Below are 16,519 nucleotides of genomic sequence, written 5' to 3' on the forward strand. Positions count from 1 at the left end.
TGATGACCGTGTTGTCCTGAATGTTGTAAACATCTACAGACAACATCCGTAACGACGTTGGCTGAAGATCGTGTTTAATTGATCGTGCTTTTCGGGATCACGTTTTGCCTTCTTGATTAATGTTTTATTATTGTTGGTTGTTTTTAGAAAGCTTTTATTTTCTCAATATGTTGAGAAAATTGATTTTTGTTTAAATCACTAGTGATAGGTTTTTAAACGTTGTAATTTTTTAGTGATTAATTTTTGTCCTGAGGCACCGCACAAGTATTTATACTTGTGCAAATTTAATCTTATACATCAATTTATTTAAAGTGATTTTGTGTTACAAAATATAATATTACGCTGCATGTTGTCTTAAATGTTGTAACATTTGACACAATATTTAATTCTAATAAGACACAAATTTACAATTTTACACTAATGTTGATATATTTATTCACATATGTCGAACACTATTTCTAACAACTACAACCAAAAAAAAGTTGTTAAACATTTAAAAAAAAGATATTAAATAACAATAGAATGAATGGATCCTGGAACATTCTGTTCGAGTTACACACTTCCCAGCTACAGAGGCTAAAAATTGCAGAAAGATGACACTGATTTTCTAGGCTACAAAAAATGTTTACATTTGTACAATAATGGCTGTGTCATCACAGTATCAAATAAATCACAAATGGCCAAAAACAAAATACTAAGAATGGAAATGTTCTGGTTCTAGAATTGGAACTTTTGCGAGACATGTACATATTCTATGTACTTAGAGTGCAGCTGAAATAAATTATTTGGTGCAGTGTTGTCATAGTTTGCTGGACAAACACCCCGCATGAGAAATAACTTCAGCTCTGATACAATCTCTCCTTAATTTCCCCGTTGTCGTAACTGGAAATGAATTCCCCCATAAGATTATTTTTTTGGGAATTTTATATCTGCAAGGACAAAAAAATTTTACACCACGTCTCTGCATATGAGGTAGAAAGAGAGAACATTATTTAGTTATATATATATGTCATATAAAAGAGCATACCCAGTCAAATTTTTTTCTCTACAAAACTGTTTGAGTATCTCACTGGATACAGATTGAACTTCGTCTTTGGATGAGTGGTTACAGTCAATATCGACCCAGTCCCAATTGTCTTTAAGTTTGATACAAGCGACTACCATCTCAGTCCACCGAGAGTCTGGAACACCTACGACAACAATCTTGGATATTCCCGGATGTTGGGATAGGACAGCCTCTACCTGTGTCACAAAAAAAGTGGAACCATATGCTTCATTAAAGCAATTTCAGAAGTGATGGTTTCAAGCATAAGAGTCATGATTAAGTATGTAACACATAAAAGTCCATTTTGCATTCTAACCTCTTCAGGAAAGATATTCTCCCCTCCACTCTTGATCCTATCCTTTGCACGCCCCATAAGCCACAGATTACCGCGATCATCTATACGTCCTATATCTCCTGTATCAAGCCAAGCTTCATTCACAGGACCCAAATGCTTGGATGGAGTTTGACCCCAATACCGGAGCATTACATGGGGTCCCCTTGTCAAGATTTTCCCCCCACTGGAAGAGTCTTCGAGACTTATTCTTAGTTCAACATGTGGTGCAGGCATCCCTATGCAAATACCCTCTTGACAACTTGAGTGGGATTTCTGAAAATCACATAGTTGCTGGAAATGGTTTTCTTTTGTAGGATCGTGAAGCATCATGAAGGTTAATGAAGAACATGTCTCTGTCATTCCTTGATGAAATAAAAGCATGGAAGATAGAATCAGAGAAAGGATAAAGGTGAATATTTTATTTTATTTTTGTGAAAGGAGATAGAAAAAAGAAACATATTGGAATTTTTCTTACTTATTAGGATATCGACTTAATATAACTAAACTCAATCCAAAGTTCCAAACATAACTTAGTTTGAACAATCCCAAGGAAATAAAATTTGCATACAACAGTTAGTCTGTTAGAACTTAGAAAACAGGAATGTGAAGGAATACATAGTATTTCACCACGGAAAGTTGGGGTCCAATCACATTCAAAATTTTGAGTGCATGTGTGATATGTAGAACAATGAGACCTCCTGTTATTTTCACTATCGTTTCTTCAGCTTCAAAAGCATACATTTTCTTGTGATCATATTGGAATAAAATAAATCGGGATAAAACATACCATAAGCTGTGAGAAGCATGGCTCTCGGAAAAAGTTTGGTGGCATTTACAATGAGCTCAACTGACAGAGTCCCGCTTCCGTTAAGAATCTTCTTCACAGTTTCGAAATTTTCAGATGTTTGCTTCATCCTGTGAAAAGTTTCTACAAACAACTTATGACCATTTGCAAAAAGCAAGCAGCACATGTAGAAAAAAACACAAGCACGTCATATGATAACTTGTAATCAGTAATACAAAACAACAACGCATTATATTCAAAGCATGTCACCAGAACCGTTAGCATGAAAGGATTAAATCTAGATTGCAACACAAAAACTGCCTCATCCAAACTGGACAAAGGAAATGTTATTTACCTAGTAAAGGAGATTAAATCAGCCATCATTGTGGGTACAGTGATAAAAGAAGTAACAAGGTGTTCTCTGATGGCTTCACTGGCTTTGTTAGCCTCGAACTTGGGTATTATAACATGACTACCCCCTGCCATTAACACTGCCATGGCCGACGATATTCCACCAATGTGGCATAATGGAGCAGTGTGCAGATAGACCTGTCAGAGTCGTGTCATTGAGAAGTTAGCTATGGTACTAAGCATCTAACAAGGAAATAGATTTCTTTCTGACTTTTTTGCAAATAGATATAGGGAAACACCCCTGAACACTTTTCCTTGCTTTTAACAAGTCTTTTTATGACTTTGGTTAGAGATATTAAAATTGAATTGTGTGGGAAATAAAACGACAACATCACAAGGAAAAGTATACATCATCTTCATTATAGCGAACAATGGCAATCTTTGCAAGGGATTGCACAACTATAGCTGAATGGTTTATGGTAGCTCCCTTGGGCCTTCCAGTCGTACCTATGATCGTTAAGAAAAACCAAAATGGATATATGTTAGTATAAATTCAAAAATTGTATAGCCATAAGACTTGTCAAGAAAGTTTTTGGATAGAGGGAAATCTTGCTGCTGACACTTTACTCCTGCCAGTAAAATTTAGTAAGATTAGACTTGGTTATCTAATGCTTCAAGAAGATCCACAATTTTATCAAAAACAGAAATACTATTTACATTGACAGCTAGATCTTCTTTGATTATCAAGAGAACAATCAGGAAAGTTGAAACCTGTTTTATCTGAAGTTAAATTATGACTTTGCCTTGTCTAGACCCTGGTAAATGAAAGATTCATTCAGTTTGTAGAGTAGAGAATATGGACACCAAAATATTCAACATCTTTAATCATGAACAGTGGTTTATATAGCCAAAACACAGATTCATGTGGTGATAATATTGTTAAATTATTATGTCTCTTTTGTAGCATAGGTTTTTCTTTAGAAAGCTAAAAAAAATTGACATTAATGGCCACTCTTCCGTGCAAGTACGTTGGTGGCACTCAAAATTGCTTTCATGCGATTATTTATGACATGAATAGAGGCAGAATCAAGCCTTCAAAGTCATCAAACTTTCTTAAAATTCTTTGGATTCAAGCATACGTGGAAGGAAAAAAGAACAAAATTAAATATTACCTGAAGTAAAACATATGATGGCAGCTCTTTCAGGCGCCCAAACATAGTCTAATTTGACCGATCGGGTAGGCTCCTTTAGTAATTCAGCGGCAAAAACTGCATTTCGAAAGCAAACATTACATTAAAATTAAACATCTTCATAAGATGCTACATAAATCTAGCATCTATTATTAATTTAAAGGTTATATCAACATCATACTGGTTGCAGTGTCGTTTGCATCAACAATCATGTTATCTATCAATACGTGCCACAACAAAGATGGCACAGAATCAATGCCAAACTTGGAATGCCAGTATCCTTGGCTTGAGTCAGTTACCAATAATACCGGCTGTGCTACTTCCATTGCAAACAATGCCTCTTCGAGGCTCTGCAGCATTATGAACATTAGCATAGTTGCAACAAGTTGGTAGTAAAGAATTTCCTGTGATAGGGACTGACCCATCTGTAGTTGAAGGGAGCAGCAATGCCACCAACATAAGTAATTGCAAGCACCCATTCCATGTACAAATCACTGGAATCAAATCAAAGCTGGTTTTAAGATTCAGACCCATGAGATCAGCAAATATTTTGTTGGGAAATTACACCGAAGCGATGCCGATCACGATGATAATATAGTACCCAAAAACTTGCGGAATAAAATAACCAACAAGAACACAAAGATTTACGTGGTTCACCTAATATAGGCTACGTCCACGGAGCACTGCAACTTTTATAACTGGAAGAAATATTACAGCAAGTGTATACACCAATACACTCAATATTTCTCACTCTCAAACCCGAGTATACCGAGAAAATAATTTCTCTAACTCACACAAGAGAATTCCCGCACTCAAGAAAAAATACACTCTTTTTTTCTATGCACTCTCTTTTAATCAAAGCTTAAAAGCTTTTGATTTTGGAATATTAAAAACAAACAAGAAAAGCTCAATTTATAACAAATTTCCCTCGTTCATTTTTGTAAACAAACCGATGTGGGATATGTGATTTATATTATTTTATTTAATGTGGGCCCCACCCCATTAAATAAATCTCACCTGACAATTCTCCCAATTGAAGACTTGATTTCAATCATGTCTTCACACCATCAGTGCAGCAGCTCATACCTCCTTTGTTAGTCCAGGAGCTCAACTGAAGTCAAACACAACTTCAGTTTTTCAATGATAACAGCCTTCGTGAGCATATCAGCTGGATTCTTGCTTCCAGGAATCTAAGACTCCATTCATCCGATCTCTAAGGATCCCCATTTTAAGGATTTGTTTTGCAGCAGTCAAATCCTTCAAAGCAAATTCCTTTGATAACTCTTTCTCGAGTTTATCAATCTCCTCCAGACAAGCTCCTGCTATCAACATATCATCTACATATATCAGTAGTATGATATAATAACCATCAAGCTTCACATAACAACAGTGATCAGCCTGATACCTCAGAAAACCATCATTATTCATTACACCATCAAACTTATTGTACCACTGTCTTGGAGCTTGTTTGAGACCATACAAGCTCTTCTGAAGTTTGCACACCATTTTCTCTTTCCCTCGTACTTCAAATCCCTGTGATTGATTCATTTCTTCATCTAGCTTACCATGAAAAAACGTCGTCTTTACATCTAACTGTTCCAGATATAAATCTTCTTTTACCATCAATCCAAGTACAGTCCTAATAGTAGTTAATTTTACCACCAGAGAGAAAATATCAGTGTAACCAATGACTTCCTTTTCACCTTTTACAACAAGTATTTCTTTGTACCGCTTGCTACCGCCGTGTTCTAACCGGTACTCCCACTTGCTATGTAAAATCTTTTTACCTTCAGAAAGTTCTGACAACTCCCATATTTGATTGGATGACAGTGAATCCATCACATCTTCCATGGCTAACTCTCACTGTTTAAAGGTCTCATAAACATCCGATTTATTTTTCACAAAATAAACCCAAAATTTCCTGCTCGAATTGTCAACCGTAGTGCCATAATATCTTGAGTGATCTCCAAGGGATGTCACAGGAGATGGTCCACATACATCAGTATGTACCAGCTCCAAATCCACCGATTTCGGTTCTCTAACCTCTTTTGAAAAACTCACCTTTTTCTGCTTTCCAAAAAATACAGCTTCACACAGCTTGTGTTCTACGATCTTTAATTCTGGTAGCTTTCCGTTTGAAACAAGCATTTTCATTCCCTTCTCACTCGTATCCCCAAGCCTACTATGCCGTAGACTTGAATTAGCTCCAGCATCCACATCCACTAATTTATTTCTCAAACTGGAAGTCATATAAAGTGTTCCAGTTTTCTTTCCTCGAGCAACAATTATGGCTCCCTTTTTCACTTTCCAAGAACCATCACCAAAGGTCACCTTATGACCTTCGTCGTCAAGCTTTCCCACTGAAATCAGATTGTGTGTCAACTTTGGTACATGCCTTACTTTGTTATTTTCCAGACAAATCCATTTGTCATCTTCATCCGGATATCACCCATACCAATTATTTCCAAAGGTTTTCCATCAGCCAGGAAAACTTTTCCGTAATCTCCCGCAATGTAATTATCGAATACATCACTATTACCAGTGGTATGTGAGAAAAATATTGAGAGAAAAACTTGTATCTCTTTATTGAAAAAAATACATGAATTTATAGTTACAAAGGATATATCAAATCCCAACTATTAAGGAGAAACAAATATTAGAAAATATTACCCTACCAAATTTACAAGATTATCATATCCTATCACATCAATACAAACTTATTGATATCAATTTAAATTCTCATCAGATTTATCGTAATCTACACTCCCCCTCAAGCTTGGCTATAGATGTTGATGAGACCAAGCTTGCCAACGAGAAGTTCATGAGTCTGTTCTGAAAGTCCTTTTGTGAGTAGATTAGCTAGCTGATGAGAAGTGAAAACATATTCAACACTTAGAATTCCTTCCTCGAGTTTTTCTTTAATAAATGCCGATCAACTTCAACATGTTTAGTTCTATCATGGTGAACAGGATTTTGAGCAATGCTGATAGTTGATTTATTGTCACAGAATAACCTCATAGGACCTTCAAACTGTATCTTTAGTTCTTTCATTATTCTTTTAATCCAAATGAGTTCACATACTCCATGGGCCATAGCTCTATACTCAGCTTCAGCACTACTTCTTGCAACAACTGACTGTTTCTTGCTGCGCCATGTCACTAGATTTCCCCAGACAAGCGTACAATAACCTGAAGTTGACTTTCTATCAGTGATGGATCCAGCCCAATCAGAATCAGTGAATGCAGTAACCCTTCTATCATTAGTTTTCTCAAGAAATAATCCTCTTCCTGGAGTTTGTTTAAGATATCTCAAAATTCTGTATACTGCGTTAAGATGACCTTGGCAAGGTGAATGCATGTATTGGCTTACTAAGCTCACTGCAAAGGCAATATCAGGGTGAGTATGTGAGATAAATGAGTTTTCCAACAAGACGTTGATAACTCTCTTTATTCACTGGTCCACCCTCAAACATTTTTCCTTTGTTCCCTGGATCAATAGGTGTATGACTTGGTTTACACCCCAACATACATGTTTCCTTCAGAAGATCTAAAATGTATTTTCTTTGAGAGACAGAGATTCCTTTCTTGCTCCTAGCGATTTCCATACCTAAAAAATACTTCACTGTTCCAAGATCTTTGACTTCAAATTGTTTTGCCATCATCAACTTAATCATCTCCATTTCATCATTGTTATCTCCAGTGACAATGATGTCATCAACATACACTATGAGAATGGTGATTTTTCCTTTCTCAGAATGTTTAAAGAAGAGTGTATGATCTGTTTGTCCCTGAACATATCCTAATTTTTTGATTACTTGAGGGAATTTTCAAACCAGGCACGAGGTGACTGCTTCAACCCATAAAGAGATTTGTTAAGTTTGCAAACAGTTTGACTCCCCAACCTTTCTTCAAATCCCGGAGGTTGACTCATGTAAACTTCCTCTTCAAGATCCCCGTTCAGAAATGCATTTTTTATATCTAATTGGTGCAATGGCCAATCAAGATTTGCTGCCAAGGATAACAGAATTCGAATAGTATTGATTTTGGCAACAGGAGCAAACGTTTCAGTATAATCAATGCCATATGTTTGAGTGAAGCCTCTAGCCACAAGTCGGGCCTTGTATCTTTCAATCGAGCCATCTGCCCTATATTTAACAGTAAATACCCATTTGCATCCCACCGTAGTTTTTCCTTGTGGTAATTCGACCAGATTCCAAGTATTATTCATTTTCAAGGCCTTCATTTCCTCAAGGACGGCATTTCTCCATTCAAGCATAACAAGTGCCTCTTGAACAGACCCGGGAATTATTGTACTAGACAATCTTGAGGTAAAGGCATGAAATGATGAAGATAAATTTGAGTAAGATACAAAATTTGAGATAGGATGTTGGGTACAAGATCTCTTACCTTTTCTGACTGCTATAGGTAGATCAAAGTCAAGGGTAGTATTTGACTGAGGATCCACTACCGGTTCATCCTCTTGATTGTTGTTAGGATTCACAATGTCTTTAGTTGTCTGAGGTTTGTTCCGTCTTGAGTAGACTTTTAACTCCTGTGACAGTGTTGATTCTTCCTCTGTTTCCTGTATTGGGATATGTGCCTGAGAATCTGTGTGAGAATTTTGAGGAGAGTTTGTGTTTGGTGTTCGAGGAATCTCATGGAGTGGATCACATATGGGAAGAGATGGAGTATCCCACCAAGATTATGTATCTAGGTTCCGCCCTTGAAGCGAAGGTGGAGGAAAGTAAGGACTGTTTTCAAGGAAGGTGACATCACGAGAGATGTAGGTCTTCTTTGTGTGTGGGCAGTAGCATTTATAACCTTTTTGAGTGGAAGAATAACCAATGAACACAGTCTTCATGGATCGAGGATCAAGTTTACTTCTGTTGTGATTGTGGACATGAACGAAGGCCGTACAACCAAAGGTTTTTACGGGAAGATTATTTGAAGTAGACACATGTGGATATTTTTTAAGAAGAAGGGATAAAGGTGTTTCAAAGTCAAGAGTGCGGCTTGGTAAGCGATTGATGAGATAAGCAGTAGTGAGAATTGCATCCCCCCAAAGATACTTAGGAATATTCATGGTGAGCATTAGGGCACGTGCGACTTCCAACAAATGACGATTCTTTCTTTCGGATACGCCATTTTGTTGAAAAGTATCAACACAAGAGCTTTGATGAAGAATCCCGTTATCCAACAGATAATCACCTAGAATGGTATTGAAATATTCTTTACCATTGTCGGTTCTAAGAGTTTGAATATGGGTATGAAATTGAGTTTGAATCATTCTGTGGAAATCTTTGAAAATTTTGCTTGTGTCAGATTTATTATTGATAAGATACACCCACGTGATTCGAGTATGGTCATCAATGAATGCGAGGAACCATTTTTTGCCATTTGACGTAGCACTTGGTGAAGGACCCCAAAGATCACTATGAATAAGAGAAAATGGAGCGGTTGGTGTATATGTTTTTGGAGGAAAGAAATTACGAGTGTGCTTAGCTAAATGACAAATATCACACTGAAGCAAATCAAGACTTTTATTATTGAATAAAGATGGAAACAATTTTTTGAGATATGTGAAACAAGGATGGCCGAGTCTATGATGCCATAACATTATTGTCCTAATACTATAATCAGAGATAGAAGCAACGTTAGACACTCGAGTTGGAAGAAAGTCTTGAGGAATCTCTAGGTAGTAAAGTCCATTGTGAATCCTAGCACTGCCAATCGTCTTCCCCGATAGTAGGTCCTGAAATTGACATGACAAAGAAACAAATTTAGCAATACAATTATTGTCAAGTGTGAATTTACTCACTGAGATCAGATTGCAAGTTAGGGCAGGAACATGGAAAACTGACTTTAGGATGACATCCTTAGATAAACGTATGCTACCAAAACCAGCAACTGGAGTCATTGAACCATTAGCAATTTTCACAGAAGTATGGGCAGAACAGGGTTTATAAGTGCAAAATAAATTAAAATCGCTAGTCATATGGTCAGAGGCCCCGGAATCAACAATCCAAGAACCAATGGAATAAGATCGGAGGGCCGAGAAAAGATTACCAGATTGAGTCATAGAACAAGAACCAACAGTTTTGTTTTGCGGTGGATTAAGTGAGGCCTGGCAGATGAGTCGACAATATTCTTCAATCTGTGCAATCTGCTCATTGGGGAAAGGAGCAGAATTTTCCGAGTTTCCAGGTTGTTCTTTAACAGATAGGGCTTGATAACCATGCTGTTCATTCTTTTTCTTGGGCTGCCAATTGGCTGGTTTGCCATAAATCGCCCAACACTTGTCTTTGGTATAGCCTGGACGTTTACAATGATCACACCAAGGCTGTTTGTGGAAATGTTGGCCAAGAAATGCAGCTTTTTGTGTGGCTAATGCAGACACATCAAGAGCAGGTGGTGGGGTTGGTGAATCATCAGAAAACATGACTTTTCTTCGCATCTCTTCACGTCGAACTTCCGCAAAGGCATCGTCGGGAGATGAAAATGGGTCTCTAGCAACTACCCGGCCACGAACATCATCAAGATTGTGATTAAGCCCAGTTAGAAAATCAAAGACCCGTTCTTTCTCAAGATTACTCATGATCTTGATGCTGCAATCTGCACAAGACGAGGAATCATCATGAAACAGGTCCAGTTCTTGCCAAATATCTTGGAGGTCTGAAAAATATTTCGTTACAGATTTTTCCCCTTGCTTCATATCCTTCAATTTTGATCGGAGCTCATAGATTTGGGATGCATTTCCAAGGTCGGAGTACATCCGGCGAGCAACATCCCACGCTTCCTTGGCTGTGTGAAACCATAGATAGCGCCGACTGATTTCAGGCTCCATCGAGTTGATTAGCCAAGCAAGAACGATGGAATTTTCAGCCAACCAATTCTTATGTGTTGGGTCAGATTGCGTTGGTGGCTTTAATTCCCCAGTGAGGTAACCAAGTTTCCCACGCCCACAAATAACGATTTTTACCGATTGAGCCCACTGAAGGTAATTACGCCCATTTAATTTGTGGGTAGTGATCTGGATTGAAGAAATGTCACTATCGGAAAAAGTAGTGACAGGCCCAAGAGTTTTTTCTGGCATGGTTTCTTCAGAAGAGACGGATGAAGTTGAAGACATATTAGTGTAGGATGTATTGAAACACTAGTGCTCTGATACCATGAGAAAAATATTGAGAGAAAAATTTGTATCTTTTTATTGAAAAAAATACATGAATTTATAGTTACAAAGGATATATCAAATCCCAACTATTAAGGAGAAACAAATATTAGAAAATATTACCCTACCAAATTTACAAGATTATCATATCCTATCATATTAGAAAATATTAACCTACCAAATTTACAAGATTATCATATCATATCGCATCAATACAAACTTATTGATATCAATATAAATTCTCATCAGATTTATCGTAATCTACAGTATGAAACGAAGCTCCCGAGTCCATAGCCCAAGAATCAACCGGGCTTTCCATGGATAGTAATAGAGCATCATGTACCTCCTCAGTAACAACATTAGCGTCGTTCTTTGTTGATTTGCAATTCTTTTTCAATTGACCAGTCTCACCACAGTTCCAGCACTTCACATTCTTTTCAAAAGTGTTATTGTCCTTTTCATTTCTTGACTTGGATCTACCATGCCATTGGTTAAAACTCTTTTCACCACTCCTGCCCCTTCCTCTGTTCTCGAGATTTAGAGATGATCTCGATGATCCTTCACCCGAATGCATCCTGTGAACTTCTTCAGCAAGAATTTGACCTCTGACATCATTGAATTGTAGCTTTCTTTTTCCAACAGAGTTGCTAACCGCCGCCCGCATTGGTTCCCAATTGTCTGGTAAAGACACCAAAAGAATAAGTGCCCGAATCTCATCATCAAATTTAATTTCAACATATGGTAGCTGTGAGATAATCGTGTTGAATTCATTGATGTGTTTAGCCACCGATGCATCTTCTCTCATCTTCAAGTTAAATAACTTCTTCATGAGATGTACTTTATTATTTGCCGATGGCTTTTCGTACATGTCCGACAAAATGGACATCATCTCCTCCGTTGTTTTTGCCTCCGCCACGTTATGTGTCGCGTTCTTCGTTAGGGTCAATCGTATTACACCTAACACTTGTCGGTCAAGAAGCTTCCAGTCATCATCCTCCATCTTTTCCGGCTTCTTTCTTGATAGAGGTTGATGCAACTTCTTGCTATACAGATAATCTCTAATCTGTAACCGCCAGAACGAAAAATCTGTTCCGTCGAACTTGCTGATTCCCGGTCTCGATCCATCATCTCCGGTCATCACTTCTCTAGCCTTAGCAAAAAATCTAAAATATCTTTTCTGATGTGGAAGATCAGACAAAGCTGCAACCACAGAGCATACTCAGAATTCTTAAGAATTTTCACAACAAGGCTCTGATACCAGTTGTTGGGAAATTACACCGAAGCGATGCCGATCACGATGATAATATAGTACCCAAAAACTTGCGGAATAAAATAACCAACAAGAACACAAAGATTTACATGGTTCACCTAATATAGGCTACGTCAACGGAGTACTGCAACTTTTATAACTGGAAGAAATATTACAACAAGTGTATACACCAATACACTCAATATTTCTCACTCCCAAACCCGAGTATACCGAGAAAATAATTCCTCTAACTCACACAAGAGAATTCCCGCACTCAAGAAAAAAATAATCTTTTTTTCTATGCACTCTCTTTTAATCAAAGCTGAAAAGCTTTTGATTTTAGGATACTAAAAACAAACAAGGAAAGCTCAATTTATTACAAATTTTCCTCGTTCATTTTTGTAAACAAATCGACGTGGGATATGTGATTTATATTATTTTATTTAATGTGGGCCCCACCCATTAAATAAATCTCACCTAACATATTTTAGTAAATAATCGCAATGAACATGAATTGTAGATTTTCTTAAATGTAAATTATAAATTCGTGGGTCCACCAGCAGATGAACCTTACAAATGGCAAAAGAACGTTGGAAAGGGAGATACTGCTTGGAATTACTCCAAAAAAAAGAGTAAAATTCAAGTTAACAACCATTTTCCTAGTCATTCAAGACTTCATTTACACTAGAGACATTGTAAATGGTATAATTTAACAATCTCCATCGACGCACAACTTCAAATCTCTCTCTCTGTTCACAATAAAACCATGGATTCAAAGCACTGAAATGTTTCACATTAATAGAACCACGGCTTAAAAAGGTCATTGATTTGTTTCGCAACATTGCCACCGCTACTTCTTTTCCATGGATTAAAAAAAGACAACGAAAAGTTGAATGTTGCTCAGAACTCAGAGTCACCTGTTGAGAGCAGAAATGGAGACGACGTCACCAGGATTGATACCGAGCAGAAGCAGACCTCGCGCGATGCTCAAAACTCCTTCGACGAACTGCATCCCCGTCTTTTGGCGGTGGCCGTAGACGGTGACGATGGCGTCGCAGCGCGCGGTGGCCAGGCGGCTCAAGCACTGGCAAATGTGAGCCTCCTTGTAGTTAGCCATGGGTGTGGAGTAGTCAGCTTCGTGAGCATGTGATGTAGGTTCAGAGACAGACACGTTGGATAGGGAGGAAGACGCTGAGACACAGAATCGGATTGTGCAATCCACGCTTTTATCATATCACCTTTTATTTATTTATAAAATGTAATGATTTTTTATTCTATAAAATTTCTATTATATATAATGTAATAATTTTTTATTCTATAAAATTTCGATTGAATTAAAATATTAATAATTACAACAATTTTGATTAAAATAATATAAATATTAAAAATTCAAGAATTCAGATAAATTATCAAAGATTTAATGGCTTATAAACCACGATAAATAAATTATGAGATATTACTGAAGATAAATTTGTCGAAGTTGCAAGAAAAACAGGATTTGAGGGTATTTTTGTAAAATTAATTAATATTTTACGAAATTGATTACAAATTAGTAAAATGGTGTAAATTTTTAATTAAATAGTAATATATATGTAAAGTTAATTTTTTAGTGTAAAAATTTTATATAAGGACTTAATATATTGGCATAGCTTTATAAAAAATCATTTATAAGGGAGTGATTGATAAATAATCCTCCTTATCATATGTTTGGTACCTTTTTAAAAAGCCCATGATATTGATAAATAATTTTTTAGAAGGATAAAATGTCCCTTCTATTAGGTGTGATAATTTTAATTTAATGATAAAATATTCAATTTATAAATGATTTTTATAAATCTATACTAGTAGGTAGAAATTAAAATCAAATAAATATTTTTATTTATTTTTATATATTATATAATATGATAATTATATAAACTAATTCGAGATAATTATATAAGTAATTTTTATAAATATCAATAAAATTATTTGTATCACTCGATTAACCTTAAAAATTGATATTTGACTTGACTCAGAAAATCAAGGGCTCAATTATCATATTATATAATATATAAAATTAGGTAAAAATAAATAAATCATGCAAGCACTATCGACGCATGAATAAATAAAAAATATGAACTCAAGCAACAACTTTGAAATTATAAAATTTATTATGATAAGGTTAATTTTGTCATTACAATCTAATATATAAATTTAATCACTCTTATTAAAATCAAACCAAACATTAAATATAATATCATACATCTTATTTATCATTAACTTATTCTTATATTATATATCACATGTTTATCTTATCATGTACCAAACTATGCCTTAATTGAATATTCTACAAGAATCTAAAAAAAGAAATCATCTAAATAATTTTTATTTAATTATATTAAGTATTTTCAAAAGTTAGAAATAGTCCGTGAGAAAATTAAGATCTAGAGTATGCTAGTTGAATAATAATTATTTAATTATACCATGTCTTTTTAATAGTTAAAAATACAATGTAGGAGTTTTGATAAAGAGAATTCAACTAGTCCTAGATGAATGATGATTTTAGAAGAGTTCTAGTAAGATTAAGATTGTGTCGTTGAGAGATATTAAATATATATTATCAAAAGTTGATAACACACAACACAAAAAAAAATATACACTTAAATTTCTCCATCCGTCTCTCTTCTATCCTCAAATATTTCGACCAACTTGAGAAAGAAGGCTCGCGGTCGAGCCACCCTTCCACCACCGTGCACAGCCGCCGCCACCAGAGTTCTGAAATTCCGACAAGTTGATATCAATGTAAAATTTCATTTAGTTTTATAGTGAAAATTAGACGAAGAATTCAGTATTCGATCATGGACTTAATTCGGATGACCGAATAAAAGAGATTTCAGTATATCATTCGTAAAGACTTAGAAGAATGCAAAAGTAAAATAACATTATACATTTTATACGTGGATTTGAATCATACAATGCCCAAGTCATGTTTTGAATGTCAAAGCTAAAAATTTTAAACTTTCGTCACGTCTTGGGTGCGAGAAAACACTATTCCAACACCTAGAAATTTCTATATCCATTTCCTGTCAAGAGTAGATTTCATGTCAAAACTTTTGTGTATGACATATCACTTGTTGTTTTATCAAAAATTATAGTTGATAGTAATTGTGTATCTCAAATATTTCAAATCGTACAACAGGACAAACCCTATGTCTTGATTATTTTACATAGTAGGAACAATTATTTCTTATGACAATCTACCTCCTAGTAATTACACTCTACGTAATCAATGTAAATGGAAGCTGTGACCTTTATCGTTAATTGTAATTGTGCAACTTAAATATTTTAAATCGTACATCAGCTCAACCATCACGTTTCGATTGTTCTACCCAACAGAGATAATGATTACACCAAACACATTGTATGATAATTAATAAATATATAAGGGTTTGAAGTCCAAAATATTCTCAACAACATAACGTGATTCTAAAAGTAGTAACAAGAGATTGTATGATAATTAATAAACATATCAGGGTGTGAAGTCCCGACTGCAATCTCTTGATACTACTTTTAGAAGCACGTTATCTTAATGAGAATATTTTTCTAGTATTCGTATAATAGGATAAACATAGCATATCAGTCATTGTGGTCTAATTGGAAAAACATTGGAAAATTGTGGAAATATTTTTGAATTTTATGATGGGCAAAAGAATAGAAAAACTTGGATGAAAGAAAATTAGTTGTCGAAATATTCGTCACCTCTAGTCTTTTGAAGCCAAGGAATTATGATTTCTCTCGCCAAACTAGTGTTTAAATAAGTCGAAGAGGTGATTTGCTTGAGAGAACTTTGAGAAAACAGGCCAATGCAAGGATTGGAAAAAGTATCTGCAACCGGAATTTTCTTTTTTTGTCGTAGATTTTTCATTTGTCTTTTGTTGTTAATGCTTGCATTAGTTCAAACTCATATTTTCTTTTCCTCTTTAAGATAGATATATCATGAATGGAGATTGTGCATATGTATGCCGATTCAAAAGTTGGACATTGTCATGTATAATCATTTGGTTGACATTGGTGTAGAACGCAGTGTTTTCCGCATAAAATCTGTTTTCCAGATTTCCTTTGTTTCATACACGAAGTTATCATCGATGCCATTATGACAAATTTAATTAGTATGTTGAATTTTCATCTTCTGATATTTATTCACTTAAGCATGAATTAACGGCAAAATATGTTCATCTTCTTTATGTTCAAGCTTTCTTGTTATTGCACAATAACTCTAAAAAAAGACGAACTTTTCGACACTTTGATGAAAATAATGTTTTCTACTCGATTATGGATTTAAAATTTGTTTGTGTATTCATGGCTATGTGTACAAATTGTTGGGTAGATAAGATGTGCAAATCTGAAATTGTTAATAAGT

General features: G+C 35.5%; 1 protein-coding gene across 3 annotated transcripts; it reads right to left on the bottom strand.

Moving 5' to 3' along the window:
* Positions 1 to 509: 509 nt before the first annotated feature.
* Positions 510 to 13,326, bottom strand: LOC142533291 (2-succinylbenzoate--CoA ligase, chloroplastic/peroxisomal-like). 3 transcript variants are annotated; one of them, XM_075640007.1, is made up of 10 exons: positions 13,038 to 13,326; positions 4,126 to 4,198; positions 3,886 to 4,054; positions 3,687 to 3,782; positions 2,924 to 3,021; positions 2,519 to 2,712; positions 2,167 to 2,294; positions 1,362 to 1,741; positions 1,028 to 1,242; positions 510 to 929 (listed from the first exon to the last, which is right to left on the bottom strand). In XM_075640007.1, the coding sequence occupies exons 1-10, from the start codon at positions 13,235 to 13,237 to the stop codon at positions 800 to 802; spliced, it is 1,683 nt and encodes a 560-aa protein (XP_075496122.1). In that variant the 5' UTR covers positions 13,238 to 13,326; the 3' UTR covers positions 510 to 799. The 3 variants fall into 3 exon arrangements, with proteins under 3 accessions (XP_075496122.1, XP_075496123.1, XP_075496124.1); XM_075640008.1 differs by having other exon boundaries at positions 4,004 to 4,198; positions 13,038 to 13,226; XM_075640009.1 differs by lacking the exon at positions 13,038 to 13,326 and having other exon boundaries at positions 4,004 to 4,054.
* Between the last annotated feature and the right edge of the window lie 3,193 nt (positions 13,327 to 16,519).

The sequence above is a fragment of the Primulina tabacum genome, chromosome 18 (genome assembly GCF_025594145.1).
Source record: "Primulina tabacum isolate GXHZ01 chromosome 18, ASM2559414v2, whole genome shotgun sequence".
Lineage (NCBI taxonomy): Eukaryota > Viridiplantae > Streptophyta > Magnoliopsida > Lamiales > Gesneriaceae > Primulina > Primulina tabacum.

What these genes read in the sequence shown, in the direction of transcription:
- LOC142533291 (XM_075640007.1), bottom strand. Translation starts at nt 13,237, where the DNA reads ATGGCTAACTACAAGGAGGCTCACATTTGCCAGTGCTTGAGCCGCCTG. An exon ending in TCCATTTCTGCTCTCAACAG is followed by an intron (nt 4,199 to 13,037) that starts GTGACTCTGAGT and finishes ATTTGATTCCAG; the next exon opens with TGATTTGTACATGGAATGGG. An exon ending in TTCGCTATAATGAAGATGAT is followed by an intron (nt 2,713 to 2,923) that starts GTATACTTTTCC and finishes CGACTCTGACAG; the next exon opens with GTCTATCTGCACACTGCTCC.